We start from the raw sequence: 18,733 nt of genomic DNA on the forward strand, positions 1-18,733 counted from the left end.
AACCTGGACTGCAAGCGAGCTCGTCACCACGACCAGGGCGACCCTGAGGTCATCGAAGACTAACCCGACGGCAGCGCGCAAGGCGTCGTGGTCATCGCTCTCCCATTGGAGTTGACCCCGCACCTTAGAGAATTGCCTCTGAAGGGCTGCACAAGCCGAACACCGAAGATTGACTTTGAACGACAACCAAAAAGGTAACCAGAGCCTCACCTTTCACTCACTCCTCGAGGACCGTCTTCTCCCTCTAGAGCGCGCCAACATCCTTGGCCAAGGCGGTGGCTAGGCCCTCGGCTTCTACCTTAGACTTTTGCTTGTTTTCGAGCTTGCGCTGAGCAAGGTCGAGGGCCTGGCGGAGTCATCCAAGCTCCATGGCATCTTCCTCGGCCTTGGCGATCATAGCCTTGAGCTTGTCCTCGACCTCATCGGTGTGTTGATGGGCTTCCCATTCCTTGGTCTAGAGGCTCACCACTTCTTCTCAGTAGCCATGGCACTTCGGCAGCAAGCCCCTAGACCTCCCTCTCATGGCGGAGGAATAGGGACTTCTCCCGGTTGCGCATTGCAAGGGACTGAGAAAAAATCATGTTAGAATCATATCAACAGGGCTTGAAAATAGAAAACGTGAAGACACGGCAAACCTAGGCGGCCTGAGGTGATGTCATCCTTCAACACCCCTAACGTGTCGATCAGGGAGCAGACTACAGACTTGAGTCCTAAGCTCACGCTCGTCCAGTCCTTCTCCTCCACCGGGTCATCAAGGGTGAACACCGAGTCACTCGGGTCTAGTCACTTGGCCCATCGAAGCTAGCCTCCTCCCCACGCGAGCGGATCGTCGCCCGACCAGACAAAGGACTAGGAGGACCCAGCCCCAACCAAGGGGTTAGCCATGGCAACCGTCATCGTTGGCCTAACAGGGGCTGATGGCACCCCCTCCATCACCGATGCTCCCTCAGGAGTGGACCCTCTGATGGCTGAGGAGGATGGCAGCTCGAGCTCCGAAGTCCGAGCCATCGCCGCTTCTACAGGGGACACATTGGTCGTGCCTCCTTCCGTCTGCCCCACCTCAGGGCGCGTCGATCGGTGCGGGCACCGATTCCACTGAGCACCTCCCCCAGCACAATCGGCGCCTCTGCCTCCCCCGCTTCCTCAGGTCATGCCGTGTCTGCCTTAGCACCATCACGGCGCACCCCCGACACCACGCCAGTTAGCTCCTAGGGGGGTTGGCCGATGCGCCAGGATCTTTTGTGGTGCCAACGTCAGGGGTCTATGGGGGCCGGTCCTACAGAAAGCACCAACGTCACACAACAAAATCTGAGAACACAATGAAAGGATGAAGAAGTCATTAACTCACCTCGACGCCATTACCCGAGATCGTTTCGGGGGCTGGCTGCTAGACATCGACTCCGCCACGTCGACGATTGGCCCCTTCTGTCCCCTGGTAGGGTCGGTCGGAGCAGGGCAGACTTGCTCCACCAACCTTAGGGGCACATCCTCTCCCACTGATCTTGGAGGCACATTGGGGTCAGTCAGAGCAGGGTGGACTTGCTCCACCAACCTCAGGGGTGCGTCCTCCCCCGTCGATCTTGGAGGCACGTCCTCCTCGGTTCGCGACAGGGCATGCTATGGAATTGGGGTCAAGTTGACCTACCCCATGCTGGCCTGCTTGTCCTCGAGCGCTAGCACACCCCATGGAATGTTGGGGTCCTCCTCCTCTTCCTCCTCCTCGTCATCATCGCTCTCCTCCGAGCCTTGCCAATGCCTTCCACGTTGGAGCTTCGCTCGCTCCTTCTTCGCCTTCTTTCGATCCTTCTTCGCCTCTGCCGCCTTAGCCATGGCGCGGTTCGCCACCCTTCGCGCCATGTCCCATGGCAGTGGCGGGTCGGAATCATGGGCAATTGGGCTAGATTGCAAATCCTGGCGGTTAGAATTTGAGAACAGAGGAGGGTCAGCCAAGAAAAGAAACTCGAAGAAGGCTTACTAGTTCGACAAAACCCACATTCGGCCACATCGCGGGATGCCCTGAGACCAGGTACATTGGGGCGAGATCCACCAATAGATCCATCGGGAACTCCATCGCCTCCTTGAGGCATTGTGCCATTTTGCCGACGCTGAGGGCCTCGCCGGCGACAATCATTGTCCCTTCGAGCACTGGAATCTGGCATCATCTTGTACATCGGAAGGGTGCGTGCCATCAGCGGCGCTAGCCTCCTAATGTGGTATGCTCTGATGATGCCAGTTCCACGTAGGCTATGGCGCTTTAGAGTTGCAATGGCCTTGAGAAGGTCACCGAGCCTCTTCTGCTCCTTCTCGACGGGCCCATATCTCCACACCTCCGGCACCTCCTCGATCAGGCACCTGGTGAAGATCGGTAGGGGGGTGGCGGCATCAGTTCTTTGGGTAGAACCAGAGCTTATGCCACCCCTTGTTGGACTTCGATAAAGGGATGAACATATACTCCGATGCCCGGCTGCCCACAGATGGATGCTCGCGCACCCCATCAGCACCGCTAGGTCCTGACTTCTTCTCCTTCTTCTGCTAGCTCAACGGCGAAGAAGTACTTCCATAGCTCAAAGTGGGGCTTCATCCCCAGATACCCCTCACACAGCACAACGAATGCCGAGATGTGCTAAATCCCATTGGGATTCAGATGCTGTAGCTCCAGCCCGTAGTAGTGCAGCAACCCTCGAAGGAATCGGTGGGGAGGAGTTGCCAACCCCCGCTCATGGAAGGGGATAAAGGAGACGACGTAGCCATTGGGCGGTGACGCACATCCTCGCCACCAGGTACAATCCACTCATTCATCGTGGTCCTTGAGCAAAGGAGGCCCTTCTTAACTAGACCCTCCATTTGCACGCGGAGAATGTCGGAGCGAGGCCACGGCTCCATTGAGGAATGGGGATGGCAATGCAGAAGATCCGGCGGCGGCGTAAGGCTGGAGAGCGAGAACTTTGTCGGTGGTGGAGTGGAAATAGGAAAACAAAGGCTGGCACTCAGGAGCGAAAGGCAAAAAGATTGGAAGGGTAAAGGATGCGACTGCACTACGGAGGCTAGGGAGAAACCCCTTCGTTTATAAGGTAAGGGCATAACAGGCAAGGGGCGAACCATCCGCCTAAATTAACGTGCCACATGCCCCCCTAGATCCATTTCCTTCGAGGCTTGAGCCCTCATTATTTCTCAGCAGCATCAGTCGCCTCACTGCCTCGAGAGACAAGCGCATGCCTATCCTAATCTTTCTCGTGAAGGATCTGTCGGTCGACGGTTCGACTTCAAAGGCCACAGGGCCGCCGCAGGTAAGAGGGATACAGAGCTAAAAACGCTCCGACGGACCCATTAACGCCCAAGAGTTCAAAGGTTGGCCCACTAGTGGGTTCATGGCCTCTCTAGGGCACCTTAGAGTGAGAGGAGGTTAAGGACGAGCCCGCTAGCGGCCAGTACCCAACACACTGCGAAGTGCCACAGGCGTCCCGACCCTCATTTTGAGTCTAGGATGATGCAAGGTCCATGGTTTTTCCCCAAAAGAAAGGCATCGAGCCCTCGAATCGGTCGAATGGATCTAGAAACTATATGAACCAGCCACCAAGAATCTGGAGTCAGTCACAAGCTGACCTCAAACCGGACCTCCGCGAAGGGGATGTCGGGGCTCCACTCGAACAAGCCTGTTAACAACTCACCGAGCACCATGCTCCTGTCCAGCGAGGAAAGCATGGCCCTGGCTTAGCCCCTTCGTTCTAGTGAATGAACATAAGAGGGGTGACCATCGCAAAGATGAACCGACCCCCCGACCAGGACCCCTGCTACGCGTGGGGGCTCGACATTGCAAGGAGACCGATCACACGGTCGTAGACAAATGACGAGTATCATACATAGCTTGCCATCCCACAAAACAACAATAACAAATAGTACCCCCGTGCGCCCTCAAGCAACGGATCGCAAAAAGCCTTTGTAAGAGTGTCTCACTCCTCCAAAGGCTCGGGGGCTACATCCACCAGGTGCGCTCGCGCGCACTCGGTGGAAAATGAATTACCGGTGCATCTCAGCAGTCCGTGTCCACTTTGTCAATCTCCCACATAGAGGTTTGGTATCTAAATCCTACTCGGTTACCCTACTCGGTACAACGAACCAAGGGGAAAAATGTCGAAGTTCCAAAAACGACCCGCCCCCCATGGCACAACGGCCACAGGAGTAACAAATCACGAAAAAAGCCTTTATAGGAGTGTCTCACTCCTCCGAAGGCTTGGGGGCTACTGTCGGATATCTATACCCGGGTATCCTAGCCAAAGGATTAATAAGCGTCACGTCGCCTCATCCGATGGTTAAAGATGCAACTATGGCCTTGTTCGACTCCGAGGGCGAGGTTTTTGCCTTGTCCGACCCCTAGGGGCCGGACCACACCTCATCCAACTCTGAGGACGAGGTTTCCACCTTGTCCAACCCTTGAGGGTCGGATCTGCTACCGGACGAAAGCAGTGGTCCTAGGGGTAGGACCCGAACCGCTTCAACCACTATGGCATGGAGGCGCATGCCTAGGGTAAGTCTCGAACACGTCTTGATGCGACTGGCGATCGCATCAGGCCATGCTGGGAGACTCACATCATCCACAGTGATGGACACACGGTCACTATGCTACCCACTCCCTGTGCGGCCGCTGAGCAGTATGCTGGTCAACCATGCTGTTCATCGAGGCAGGGTGGGACGTTACGACTCGCTGACAATGCCAGGGCATGGCATTGTTAGAGGATAGGCGACCGGCGTGGAGCTATCCCTGTCACCGCCTACTATGCCAGCAGGGCCCGTACGAACAAAAAGGAAGGCCCGGCGACCCTGAAGATTTCCTTGGCCTCGCTCGACCCTCGAGGGTTGGCTTCACCTTGGCTATCTGCCAAGGATTGGTTCCGTCTTGTCCGACCCCCAAGGGTTGGCTCCACCTTGCCCGATGTCTAAGGGCTAGCTTTGCCTCACCCAACATCCGAGGGACGTCTCCGCCATGCCCGATGTCCGAGGGATGGCTTTGCTTCGATTGACTCCCGAGGGGAGCGGTCACATCTCGGCATGACCCGTCCCCACGACATGTCATTCCGCGGAGCTCATATCGCTCACAGTGACGGACGTGTGGTCACTGTGCCACTAACTCCCTGCCTGACCACCGTACAACGTCAGTCAACCAGCGTCAGTTGACTGGCACTGTACCGCTAGCCCCCCGCATGGTTTCTGTCAGGGGACCCTCTGACCATTCCATCCGCTCGGATAGGACGGAAGGCAAAAATGGCGTGCAACGCCCGCACGTAAGCTGCAGCAGCCAACAGGACCTCGGTACGATGCCACTTCCACCACGATCTACAAGGTCAGTGGGACCCACGCGAAGAGAAGGATGGTGCATCTCCGGGAGCCTTATTGCTCTTTCTTTTTTCCCTGTTCCCTTCGGTTGTAACCCATGCTTTCCCTTGACCTATAAAAGGGAAAGCATGACGTCTCACTAAGGGGATCGACTCATTGCAGATCGATTCATCACACATCACACCGCATTACACCAAAGACTTGGGAGCTCCTCCCTCTCTGGCCAATTTGTAAACCCCTACTACAAACTCGGTGCTAGTAACACGAGCAGCTCGAAACTGGACGTAGGGACATTCAGCCCGAACCAGTATAATCCTTGTGTTCTCTTAGCATGCCATCCGGGTTCAGACACTCAATATACAAATTTACTAGCCGGTGCTTACTCGAAACACCGACAACAATTTATATCGAAGGTTGAGGCAATAAAAAAATAGCAATCCAGTACACACGTAAATAATAATATTAAACTACAAAAAATTATACACCAGAGATCTTCCATTTATTGATTCATCGTCTCTTAGTTTATTACTTTTCTTCCATCTAATAAAATTATACACGTGCATTATTGCAACGAGAACAAAATAATACCGAAAAGGCCGGTGAGGACAAGAAAAATGCATCAGAGATCTTCCTTTATCCTCTTTCTCACTGTAACCAGGTCCCTTGGAAAGATGTGTAAGGAGGCCTGGGCTCTCTCTAAGGACAACACAAAATCATGCAAGTCGATAGCTAGCATAGCATTTCTTCAACTCTCACTTGTTTGTAATCCCTACTGCAAACTTTGAGTTATTGAGCTCAACAACACGAGTAAAAACACTAGATTGGACACAGGACACGTTGCCTCGGCCAGTATAATCCTGAGTCTTTGAGCACACTAGCGATCCGAAGTCATACACTGGGCAACAAATTCACAAGTCGATGTCACAAAACATCGACACTATGTTTTGCCCCAATTGACAAGCTTTTGTGATTTAGGGTTGCTAAAGCTGTTACAAGTATGGTGCCCCCATACTAGTTGGCTGCCTTTTTTTTGGGTTGCTTTAATCATTATGACTATAGTTTGTCGTCCCCCTAAACCCAAATTGACATGTTGTTTTCTTTATTTTGTGTCCGGAACCATGTTTATGTTTTGCTGCTCTATTCTATTTTTTTTTGTTTAGGATTGATTCAAGGTTTATGATTATATTTGTCCTCCTTGATCATGTGTGTTTTTATTTGTGCATACTGGTTAGGTTCCTTCAAATGTACCAATTTGGGTTGGAACATATATTATGGTTAGGATTACGACATCCTTACTAATTAGGGGTAGTAACTGGACTACTACTTTTATTAGGGCTATTGATTAGGGTTTCAACATTTACATTGATGGAGGTTATGGATTTCCTACTGTAGGATCGGTTTTCTATTTTTTTAGAGTTGTCAAACTCGTGTCTCATTTACTCATGCATTTTTATTAGTATATTATTAGAACAACTCGAAGAGTCTCTCTATATTCTTCATAATTGTTAGGAAAAGAGATTTTGATGAAAAATATCCTGCGACAACTTTTTTATTTGGTTAGCCAAATACAACCATTATGTATTACGAATTTTTCGCTTGCCAAAGATAGATAGTGAAAATAACTCTCTACAGTGTACACAAGATATAAAACAGCTATTGAAGAGTGGAGACATATAGAAAACGATCTTTATGCAGATGACACTCTAAATGTGGATATAGAGAGTGAATTTTAGAAAGACTCTAGAAGATGCTATTAGTATCAAAATCCCTTCTTGTTGTTTGTTTACAGTTTCCACCATCCACCCTCAAATTTCATGTTTTTGGTTGATTTATGTGAATTTTATTTTACATTATATGTTCATTTTTATTTGCCATTACTCATTAAGTTTAGTGCACGTTGTTATTATTTTTATGCGGCCGGATGCACAACCAAGCCTGATAGTCATAATTGCTACGTGCCGCAGGCTTCTTATTAGGGCAGTCCCGGGTCATTGCGCCATGAAACTATTCTTCCCGGACTTTTTTTTCCTAATGTCGGGATAAAAAGTTGACCAATCATTCATCACGTTCCTCTCTCCTCTTTGGATCCTTTCTGCAGACCACACGGCGGTACCGAGTCTTCGGAGACTAGGACAACGCACGCGCGGGCCTAGCTCGATGCCGCAGATGCTTGCCCACCAAGAGAAGAGCTCCGCGACACTAGCCTGCCAGCAGAAGAGATCGGGCGAGCGCGGCAGCCGGCGCGTGCGGACGAGCGCGGCAGCCATGGCGGGGGCGTAGCAGCGGGCGAGCACAGCGGTCGGCGGGTGCGCGCGCGGCGGCCGGCGTGTGGATGCGCATGGCAAAGGCGGACGGCCTGGCTGGTGGCGACCGCGACCTGCGGAGGAGCCTCGGCTGCGGCAAAAGCTTGGTGGCCTGCGCACCGGATCTGGAGGAGGGCGATGGAAACCGGTGGTTTCTCCCCAACGCCTTTTCTCTCGTTTCTTGTTGCGTTGATTTGCGTGAGGACATCGTTCCCTGAGGAGGAAACGATTTCTTCCTTTTGCACCCTCTCTCTTCATTAACTCCTTTGTCATGTCATAATATTGCTGAGTTGTCAAGCTAATTAAAAGGGATAGAAACTACCATCAATGCTCCATTAGGACTGTCCTTAATGATCTTTATATATAGAACATGCCGTCCGGCCTGATTTGCCAATGGCCGTATGTTCTGAAAGATGCACAATCCACAAAACAAAGCAACACATCTGGCCCGTAATTAGCTTCTAATCTAATGGTTGCTAATTCAGGTGTTTCTGCCAATTGAAACACTCGATTATTGCTGTGCTATTTTCGGTTGTTTTTCACGGCTTCAATTACCGGTTGTTGTCATGTACGTTTTTTTTTCTGGATCGAACATTTTGCTCGTTTTTCATTAAGAGGAAACTTTGCAATGTGCTAAAAACGAATAATGAAGTACAAAATAACCAGCCCGTTCATAAATGTTTATTTCAGCACTGTATAATTAAAATAACAAATATACAACTTGGTTAATTAAAAAGCAAAAATACAAATGAAGGAATTATAATTCGATTACAATCGATCCACAAGAAGTTTTATTCATTTATTTATAAATTGAATTGCATCTACCTCTCCATGCATATACATATCACCAGTTGATCTTACTGCAGCTGAGTCTCACCTCCACCTGCATCTCTGGTGGCGGTGGTATTTTGCCCATCTTCACCATTGCCCTGGCGAAATCCTTGGCGAACGCCTCGCCGTCCGTGCTATACATTTCCACCAGATGGTCCAGCAGTCCACCGCAGCCGTAGAGCGCCTGGTCGGAGGTGAGGAGGCCGCGGCGAGCCACAAGGTCCCGGTAGTACGCGTTGTCGAACCTCATCGGGGTCTGCTCGTCGAACGGCGCCGGCGCGTCATAAGCGGACTGGCACGTCTGCCGGCGCAGCTCCGCAAACGAGGGATCGATGTCGGCGCCGCCCTCGCCGTTGTAGCCGTAGACTCGGTTCCTGTAGTGGTGGCACCGCGCCGTGCCGATGGTGTGCGCGCCGGATAGCGCTGCCATGTCGCGTGCGTCGAGGTCGTACTGCTTGAACAGGTCAATGAGCTCGGCGAGGGTGGAGTTCGGGGCTGGGAGGCCGTATTCGGCACCGGTCCTGTTGGCGCCGCGCGAGTCCTTGCGCCCGAGCTGCACTTTCCAGGTCGGGCCCCCGAGCAGGGCGACGGCGTCGCGGGAGGCGAGCGCGAGGATGTCGGCGCAGGAGACCGTGGCCGGGCAGGCACGCTCGGCGTAGGACTTGATCTCGTCGATCACGTCGAAGCCCCGGAGCGAGTTGGCGTTGGGCGTGGCGTCCTTCTCGCTCTCGGAGAAGGGCGCCCCGTCCAGGAGGACGGAGCCGTCGCATCCCTGCCGTGTCAATATCATCGTTCGTGCAAAAACTTTAAGACACAATGCAGAAACAAGTAAGATTAGATTAGGCAGAAAGATCGGTGAAATTGGGGCGTACGTCGACGAAGCAGTCATGGAAGAAGAGGCGGAGCACAGCGGGCGCCATCGACTGGTCGGCGTCGACCCTGGACGCCATCACGGAGTGCACGATCTGCTGCAAGTCGGGGCACGTCTTGTCGTAGTAGCCGACCTTTAGATGGTCGCCGTTGGCCGTGCACGCGAGAAGAATCGAGAGGATCAGGGGAACCAGCCATGAACAGGTCCTGGAAGGCGACATGGCTGTCGATCAAGGTGGTGTGCCGACGATCGAGGTCGTCCCGGCGTCCGACGTACGGTGTTGTTTTCTAGTAGTGCGTAGTGAAGCAATGGATATGAACAGAAGCAAGAGAGGATGGAGAGCTTGAGGCTTGAGCTGATGAGTGGGAAATGAGCATGACGAAGCGTGCTTATATACAGCTTGCTAGCGCGGCCGGGTATGGTGTCGTGTCTCCGCTCCGCGGCAGCCCGGCTTCTCCGAACGTGCGCTTACTTGCTTCCGCTTGTACGCGTGAGCACGCGCGATCGTGTGGCTGGTGTTGCCACTTCCTCTGGTCTGCACCGCCATGCATGCATGCTCGTGCTTCATGGCGACGAAGTCAACATGAAAGGACCAAGGTACTTGTTGGCTCTAGCTTATGACGAGGAACAGGTACTAGACGTACGTGCTACTTGCGGATTCTTTTTATTGATTTACCTAAAATAAAATAATCTTACAATGTACGTCGATAAAACCGGTCGAAATGCTGGCCGGGTTTGGAACGATCGATTGAGACGTACAAAACGTACACCAATGACATCACCCGAAATAAGGGTTCCATATCTTTTTTTTTTGTCTTATAAAAGAATAGGACCAAAAGAGAACTATTTCTACAAATGAGTCTACAGGAGAGATGATACTCATATTTAGGTTGTGCCTCTGCTGCAACCCAAAATAGGTTTGAATATAGATACTCTTTTGGAGGTCGATACCATACCATCTAAGACCCATTTTAAGTTTGGTGCACATATGAGTAATCTGTTGGAGACAGTCTAATATCGGAAGGTGGTCCATTGGTTCTGGTCGGATCCGATTGTTTAGCTGGACCTAATCGTGCGCTGACTTCTCATATCATAGAGTAGTATGACCGTGTCAACTGTAATATACAATTAGCTGTGCAAGGATTAACGCATGCCTGTTTCTCCTTGGATGAACGTCGAATAACCTACTCCCACTATTATAAGCCAACCAATCACTGTTGGACCATCACTACCGAGTGTGATAGAGCCTATAATAATTTTGCTTTACCGCCGTGTAATAAGTCAAGGATCCGAACAATGATTGGAAATCCTATTAACCAGGCAGTAACATATCATTGTAAGTTAGAGCCACCGGGTGCTAGAGATAGTTGGGATATCATTGTTGGTCCAGGCCATCACCTGGTAGTGATATATCACTACTGGTTTGTGGCTTGACACGACAGCGACATAACAACATCTAAGTTGTGGGTTAACCCGATAGTGTTTGGAGCCGTTAGATCCACCTACCTAGCCCAATTACTTGCTTCTCCAACATCGGATCCACCTATCACCATTGCTTCTAGTTATAAAACATGCGTGCAGATGCAACAGATCTCATGCTCACAGACAAATGAGGTCACATGCCGCATGTAGCCCCAAACCAGTCTAGTATGTTACACTAGCTCATTGTATTCTCATTATATATGCTCTCTGTGATAGAAAACCCTTTACATACACATAGGCCTCCTTTGGAACGTAGGAATTTCATAGGAATCATTTCATTTTCATAGGAAAAACACAAGAAACAGAAAACTTTCCTGGGATCCAAAGGGGTCCTACATTCGTAGTGAAGATTGTGGTGGTACTAGAAGAATATCCATGAAAATAGAGCCACGCCAAAGCTAAGGCATGTTGGGAGCAATGCTAGCTTGATCCGGTTTGCTATTGGTCTGAGTTGAGCCAAAGGCATTGGTTCATCAAGGCTCCTAGCCAAAGTAACTCCGCCAATCCGCCATGCTCTTACACATCTAAGACCCCACTCGGATGCTAGAAAACTATTCATGAGGTTGTTAATATATAATGTGTATGAAAACTTCAACACTAACATTGACATAGTTGTGAAAAAGGCTATACCCCTTCTGAAAGAGGACTTTGTTATCGTAATGTTATTTTATCTTAAGGTCATTGTTATCATATATTTTATGTACCCTAAAAACATTCTTTGCATGCAAAAAACAAAGTATATTTTGTTGTTCGGGAGTTTTAGAAAATTTTGGAATGGACCCACAAATATCAAAGGGATTCAAAGCTTTCTTGACCATGTGCAGTGGTGGACCTAGAAATTTACTATAGGTATGCCGCAAAAAATTCTTATACAATTCGGTAAAACCATATTATAATTCGGTAAAACCACATACATTAAATGGCATGGTAAACCTTAAATTCAAAGATTAAGCTAGAAACTACAACAAATCTTGATAAAAATCATGTTTCTGTTAGAAAACTCACAAGTCACAGGATATGAAGGTTGATGGACTGACGCTAATTATTGGTGTGTTGAACGAACTCACGAACGGAAATTCAAACAAATCACTAATAAATAAATAAATAAATAAAAAGTATGTAGGACTGTAGGAACGCAAGTTTTTTTTAATTAGAAAATAAATCTCTACAAGTCTACAACTGGAAGCCGTCTGGTGTCTACCCTCTGCCGTGGCGGTGTGGCCATCATCGTCGCTCGTCGGGCACTCGGCCCTAGCGCCCCAGCTCGCCGCGGAGCCACGGCAAGGAGCGGCTAGTCCGCTCGGTAGTCGACGCCGCGACGCGAGCGTGAGGACGGAGAGGTTGGAGGACCGAGGACCCTGTGCCGAAGCAACCAAGCTCCATCTCCGTGTGAGGTGAGGCGCGATTCCGTGGCCAGGCCACCGCCGCGCCGCGCGTGCCGGCTTGCCGCATGGGGTAGGTTTCGTGTGCGTTCTCGAATGACTCGATTTGATGTCTCCACTTCGTTGGACTTGGAACGTCGTGTGCGCGAGGCGGTGTTTACACCGTGCGTGTGCGCAGCGCAAAAGCTAACCGAGAGACAGACGTCAGTTATTTTTTTTATATAGAAAATTTCTATTATGGGTCACTGACTGCTGGACCACAGGGTATGCCATGGCCCATGCGGCATACACTGTGGGTCCGCCCCACAATGCGGGGTTCTATAGGCGTTTCATAAAAGATTTCTTACAGATGCCTTTTATTTACGGAAGGAAACACTTATTATCTCAGCTCCAATGAACCTACACCTTGACTGGACGCTGCCTTTTGAAATCCAGTGTGATGCAAGCAATTTTGTAGTTGGGTCCATTCTTGGCCAAACTAAAGACAAACAACATGATGCAAATTTATATGCTAGCAAAACTTTGACATGATCACAACTTGATTATGATACAATTGAAAAAGAACTTCTGGTTGTTTTTGCTATTGATAAATTTTTGGTCTTAGTAGGAGCAAAAGTAATTGCATGTACTGATCTTGTTGCTTTAGGCTGTGCACATGGACAATGGAGGATATAGGGAGGACCGGAACTCTCCACAGTGCATGGCACTGAGAGAGCACCAAATGCTAAGGTGTGTAATGGGAACGGAGATCCCGATCTTCCATCATGTGAAGGTAACTATGATTGTGGCGGAGAATGACACACCGATCCAGCTTCAGATCGAAAGATCGAACCCTGCAATCTTAGCACCACAGCTCCTCTGGTTATCAACCAAGTCACGGACCAGGTTGACCTCACCAAGAAGGCTAATCCCTGCCTGCGCAACGAAGAACACAAGCAAGAACAAGAAAGAACGCAACCAAATTGCAGATGAAAGATTAATCTCACGAGTTGGGGTCTCACAAACCGAAGAACAGCAAAACTGTTTCTTAACAGAATAATCTAAGCAAAACCCCAAAACCTAATGACGACGGCGACATATGATTATAAAGGTCTTAGGGTCGTCGCCTACCCTGGACACGCCCCCTAATGGGCCCAAACACGATACACGGTCCAACGGACCAAAAGAAGGTGTCACAGCACCCAGGCAGATTCTGGACGCTGACTTGTTTCGACGATTCCCATTGATTCCGAAGAGCTTTTGACGTGAAACCACTTGGATTGGTTTTCTTATCAAATTATCTTTCCATCCATATATGGATCATCGAAAACGGAGTTTGGATACGTCCTAGGCATCCGTTTTATTGTAGACTGATCTAGACGGCCGAGGCAGACTCGAACTCGGATTGGACTGGGCCTCTCGCTTGGCTTAGACGTCCTTGCTGGCCTCCTAAGGTGGTGGCCAAGGAGGAGGACGTCCAAGGCCATCTCTTAGGTGTTCTCCATCTTCTTGGGGCGTGCTCCAACTTGGGCCTGGTCCCAAGGATGTCTAACAAGCTCATGACGACAGTGTAGCTCCCGCCAGAAGTAGTGACAAAATATATTGCTGATTTGGAGGCCTTGCCGATGTGATATTGAGATGGAACCAGATCTATTTGAAAGCTTATCAAACAAGCTTTCCATCAAGTGCTCATTGACCTCGATCGCACTCCGGATGGATGAGTTATGGCCTTCCCAGTGAGGCACTGTCGGGCTGCCGACGAACCAAAAGTTCAACTTTGATGAACTTCCATTATGAAACACATTTAAACCTACAATTAAATAGTGACATGTACATGTGGAACCAAGTGAATTATAACCAAAGCCACTATGCAAATGTAGGAACGAGCACACCTTATAATCATTGTTCATATCCGAAGGTGCCATGTCCTCGTCATCCTCCCCTTCTTGACAACAAATCGTCCTCGGTTTGAGCTTAGCTGGTGGACAAGTTGTCGATAGTAGCCAACATTGCTCCCCTTCTTAAAATTTAACATGTTTCTTTATAACAAAACTAGGGGAACTTGACATGATAAGATTATAGCAATTGCAATCCTTTGGTTGATCATACTTTTGCACAATATAAGGAGATTTCATATTTGAACAAATATAGACACGATGCACCATATACTCTCCTTTACAATTATATTTTCTAATAAAATAATATGTATGTCTAGAGAACCATGGCAAATCAGCATATGCATAAAGTTTCTCCTCTAAAGAACTAAGATTACACGGAACATCAAATTTAATGTAACCCAAAGTATTTAAAGAAGACAACAATTTCAGCTCATCAACTTCACTAGCATTATGAATAACAAGTCTATTTTCAGCACAAGTGCTCATTTTCAGCTCATATATAGCGTGATGATTCTTCAATGATTGCATGGGTATAACATAAATATCATCATGCAAGTCATCTTCGTCATAAGAAACGTCAAGCAAATCATCTTGTGACAAAGGTAAATCAAGCGAATGCTCCACTAAAATTTGCTCTATCATAGCATGATTGGTGGAAAAATTCAGCACATCAAGAGAACTCTCACCTTCTGTGAGTTTAGCATCATGGGCATTACCTTTGATCTCATGTTCAGCAGGGGTAATAGTTGATGGTTCTGACTTTTCACATAAGGTTGTGAGCTTCTCATTTTCTGTCATGTCATCCTTGCTCTTTTCTACATTGTCCTGCAAAAGGTTAGGCATAGTAGGAGGAATAACAACAGACTCTTCCTCTAAATGGTGCACCTCATCATATGAAGTCAAAACAGGAGGTGGATTAACAAAGGTTTCTCGCATAAGAAGTTTCATATCATTCCAAGTTTGAGGCTTATCAGAAGGATCTAAAGACTCCCACCAAGATAAAGCAGAATGTAGCAAAACACTAGCTGCATTTTTTACCTTTCTCCTTGGACACATAAAGCGAGTAGCAAATATGTTATCGATGGCAATTTCCCACTCCATGTACTCATCAGCACATATACCATCATAAGTCGGTGGATACGAACAACCTATCATTATAAACACAAAAACAAAGAACAAACGGTGAAAGTTATCCCTACCAAATGACTACATAGTTGCAATGGTGTCACTTTTCACAACAAGTGGAAGCGTCTTACCAACCTCTTACAAAGTTCTTACCAACGCAGGCAGTTGCAGTACAACCGGCGGCTGGTTCGTGATACCTGTGAGGCAGTGGTACCGAGATTGCAAGGGTCTTTTTCTGTACCGATCTGAAGTATATGTGGAGCTTGGGAGGCACAAAAAAGAACAAATATATATATGTGGCACACAAGTCAGTGACAGATAGCAATATTGAATAAATGTCCAGAGCACTTGTCCTAGTTGCTAGCCTATACGTGTTTCTATCACCAGTTGTGATAAACAAGAGAGAAAACAAGGATGAAAGGAAACAAGTATTAAAGGTAGCAACAGATATGAACAAGGCAAAAGGTACCACGAACAATAGAGCTATTGAGTGTTCCTTATGTGCTCCTTTTCGATATCTTCTATTCTCTTTTACTATTTTTTTCTTTTATTTTTTGTCCTATCTTTTTTTCTTGCTTTTGCTCTTTTGATATTTTTTTCTCAGCAAGGAGCACACAAGAATAAACCACAAAAAATTTGAGCTCAATTGAATAAAAGATGTGGCCTATAGAAAATTAGGACTGTGCTAAAAAGCATACCAAAACTTGTGGGCCCAGAAACTCAATTTTCCTAATCAAATTTCGCAAATCTAATTTTTGCAAACCCAGCAACGCTGGGATGAAATAGATCTAAAAGTTTTTGGCGTTCTCCGTAGATATAAAATTTTCCCCGTTTCGAGTTCGGATGCAAAAGTTATGACTGTTTTAAGGAAGCTGCTCGAATCAGGGATTTAGTGGACACAAGATGCAAACGGATGGTGATACGGAATAGCGGCGGGTGGATGTATCAACACAAACTAGAAAAGAACACAATCTAAACCAGCAACAAGACTTTGACCTAGGATACAAACTCAACAAAGCAGACTCTGAAACTGAATCATGCAAAGGCTATGGCACGGATGGTTATAGGATAGGAAACAAATATGGCATTGGACTATGGGATAAAAGCAAAAACACTCGAACTAAGGGTAAGATACGAACTTGACGGTATACCTGAAGCTCTGATTACCACTTAATGGAGACGGGGTCCCGATCTTCCGTCAGGTTCAAGATAAACAACGATTTGTTCGGAGAGCGACACACCGATCCGGTTTCAGATCACAAAGACCCGAACCCTGCAACCTTAGCACCACAGCTCCTCTGGTTATCAACCAAGTCACGGACCAAGTTGACCTCGCCAAGAAGGCTAATCCCTGCCTGCGCAACGAAGAACACAAGCAAAAACAAGAAAGAACGCAACCAAATTGCAGATGAAAGATTAATCTCACGAGTTGGGGTCTCACAAACCGAAGAACGGCGAAACTGTTTCTTAACAGAATAATCTAAGCAAAACCCCAAAACCTAATGACGGCAGCGACATATGATTATAAAGGTCTTAGGGTCGTCGCCTACCCTGGACACGCCCCCTAATGGGCCCAAACACGATACACGGTCCAACGGACCAAAAGAAGGTGTCGCAGCAACCTAGTAGATTCTGGACGCTAACTTGTTTCGATGATTCCTGTTGATTCCGAAGAGCTTTTGACGTGAAACCACTTGGATTGGTTTCCTTATCAAATTATCTTTCCATCCATATATGGATCATCGAAAACGGAGTTTGGATGCGTCCTAGGCGTCTGTTTTATTGTAGACTGATCTAGACGGCCGAGGCAGACTCGAACTCGGATTGGACTGGGCCTCTGGCTTGGCTTGGACGTCCTTGGTGGCCTCCTAAGGTGGTGGCCAAGGAGGAGGACGTCCAAGGCCATCCCTTAGGTGTTCTCCATCTTCTTGGGGCGTGCTCCAACTTGGGCCTGGGTCCCAAGGATGTCTAACAAGCTCATGACGACAGTGTAGCTCCCGCCAGAAGTAGTGACAGAATATATTGCTGATTTGGAGGCCTTGCCGATGTGATATTGAGATGGAACCAGATCTATTTGAAAGCTTATCAAACAAGCTTTCCATCAAGTGCTCATTGACCTCGATCGCACTCCGGATGGATGAGTTATGGCCTTCCCAGTGAGGCACTGTCGGGCTGCCGACGAACCAAAAGTTCAACTTTGATGAACTTCCATTATGAAACACATTTGAACCTACAATTAAATAGTGACATGTACATGTGGAACCAAGTGAATTATAACCAAAGCCACTATACAAATATAGGAACGAGCACACCTTATAATCATTGTTCATATCCGAAGGTGCCATGTCCTCATCAGTGTGTTATTGGGCTATAGAAACGAAGGGTTTGACAATGCACCAGAACTCTACAGTGGGTCTCCGAAAATGACCACCGAACTGATTGAGCAGCAACTATCAAATTCCAATGGGCTACATGGCAGCACCATAACTCTCCGGTGGAGTCACTGCGCGCTGTGCAATACTGGTCCAATGGCTAGTTTTGGATGTTGGGGCTATATACACCCCTTGGTCAGCTCACTTTATATTGCTAGAGTGTGCTAAAGTTGTGAGAGAGATGAGGATCATCATTTAGTGCTCTAGCCACCAAAAAGTGATTGAGGAAATGTTACGTGATCAGTGCAATACTTTATTAAGTGCTTACGCTAGATGAGGATCTGTATCTGATTCCGAGATACGCGAAAAAAATGTGATAGAATACAGCACTGATATGTGTTTGTATCTGATCCAGTTCATCCCTACCTGCCTGTAACACCTTGAATTTTGACCTAATTTGAAAACCACTAAAAATTTGAACTTTTTAAAACTTTGCATAGGAACCCATACATATAATTAATTAACCTAGGAATTAATATAAAGAGATCAACATAGGAATAAAACTATAGGTGTAGAATTGCGTGCTTGAGTGTTTGCTTGCTTGTTGAACATATGGTGGTACACCTTGCATGCATTCATATTCAAATTCAAATTCAAAATGCATTCAAACATAGTATAGGAAATTTGGGAAAAAGAAAAAGGAAAGGAAATAGAGAAATGAGCATCCCCTCCCCTCGGCCCACAGTAGTAGCAGCAGCCCACCTCCACCCTTTTCTCTTCTCCTCTCCCTCTCCCTCCCGCGGCAGGCCAGCCCATGCATCGCCGCGCCCCATCCCAAACCGGCGCCCGCCCCCTCTTCCCTCTGCCTCACTCTCTCTAGCAGGTGGGACCTGGCTGTCAGACCTGTCTTCTACCCTGGGCCAACGACGCAAATACCACGTCGCCGCCCAAGCGGCCTGGCCCTACCGCCACCGCCTCACCCCGGCGAAGTAAAGCCCTCCGAGATGCTCGCGAGATCTTTCCCGGCCCGAATCCATTGCTCTGCCTCTCCCCTCTTCTCTCTCTCCCTCACTACTCCTCCCTCGACACGCGGTGACGAACCCACCCTGCCATACTGCCATAGACGAGCCTGAGCTCTCTCAGTCACATGGGTGGGCAA

General features: G+C 48.2%; 1 protein-coding gene across 1 annotated transcript; it reads right to left on the minus strand.

Annotated features, from left to right (window-relative positions):
• Nucleotides 1–8,461: 8,461 nt before the first annotated feature.
• Nucleotides 8,462–9,678, minus strand: LOC136529897 (peroxidase P7-like). The gene is made up of 2 exons (XM_066522947.1): nt 9,338–9,678; nt 8,462–9,237 (listed from the first exon to the last, which is right to left on the minus strand). The coding sequence occupies exons 1-2, from the start codon at nt 9,554–9,556 to the stop codon at nt 8,479–8,481; spliced, it is 978 nt and encodes a 325-aa protein (XP_066379044.1). The 5' UTR covers nt 9,557–9,678; the 3' UTR covers nt 8,462–8,478.
• Between the last annotated feature and the right edge of the window lie 9,055 nt (nt 9,679–18,733).

The sequence above is a fragment of the Miscanthus floridulus genome, chromosome 19 (genome assembly GCF_019320115.1).
Source record: "Miscanthus floridulus cultivar M001 chromosome 19, ASM1932011v1, whole genome shotgun sequence".
Taxonomy (NCBI): domain Eukaryota; kingdom Viridiplantae; phylum Streptophyta; class Magnoliopsida; order Poales; family Poaceae; genus Miscanthus; species Miscanthus floridulus.

Coding starts and splice junctions, on each gene's coding strand:
- LOC136529897 (XM_066522947.1), bottom strand. CDS start 9,556: ATGTCGCCTTCCAGGACCTGTTCATGGCTGGTTCCCCTGATCCTCTCG. Junction 9,238..9,337: donor TCCATGACTGCTTCGTCGAC/GTACGCCCCAAT, acceptor TTGACACGGCAG/GGATGCGACGGCTCCGTCCT.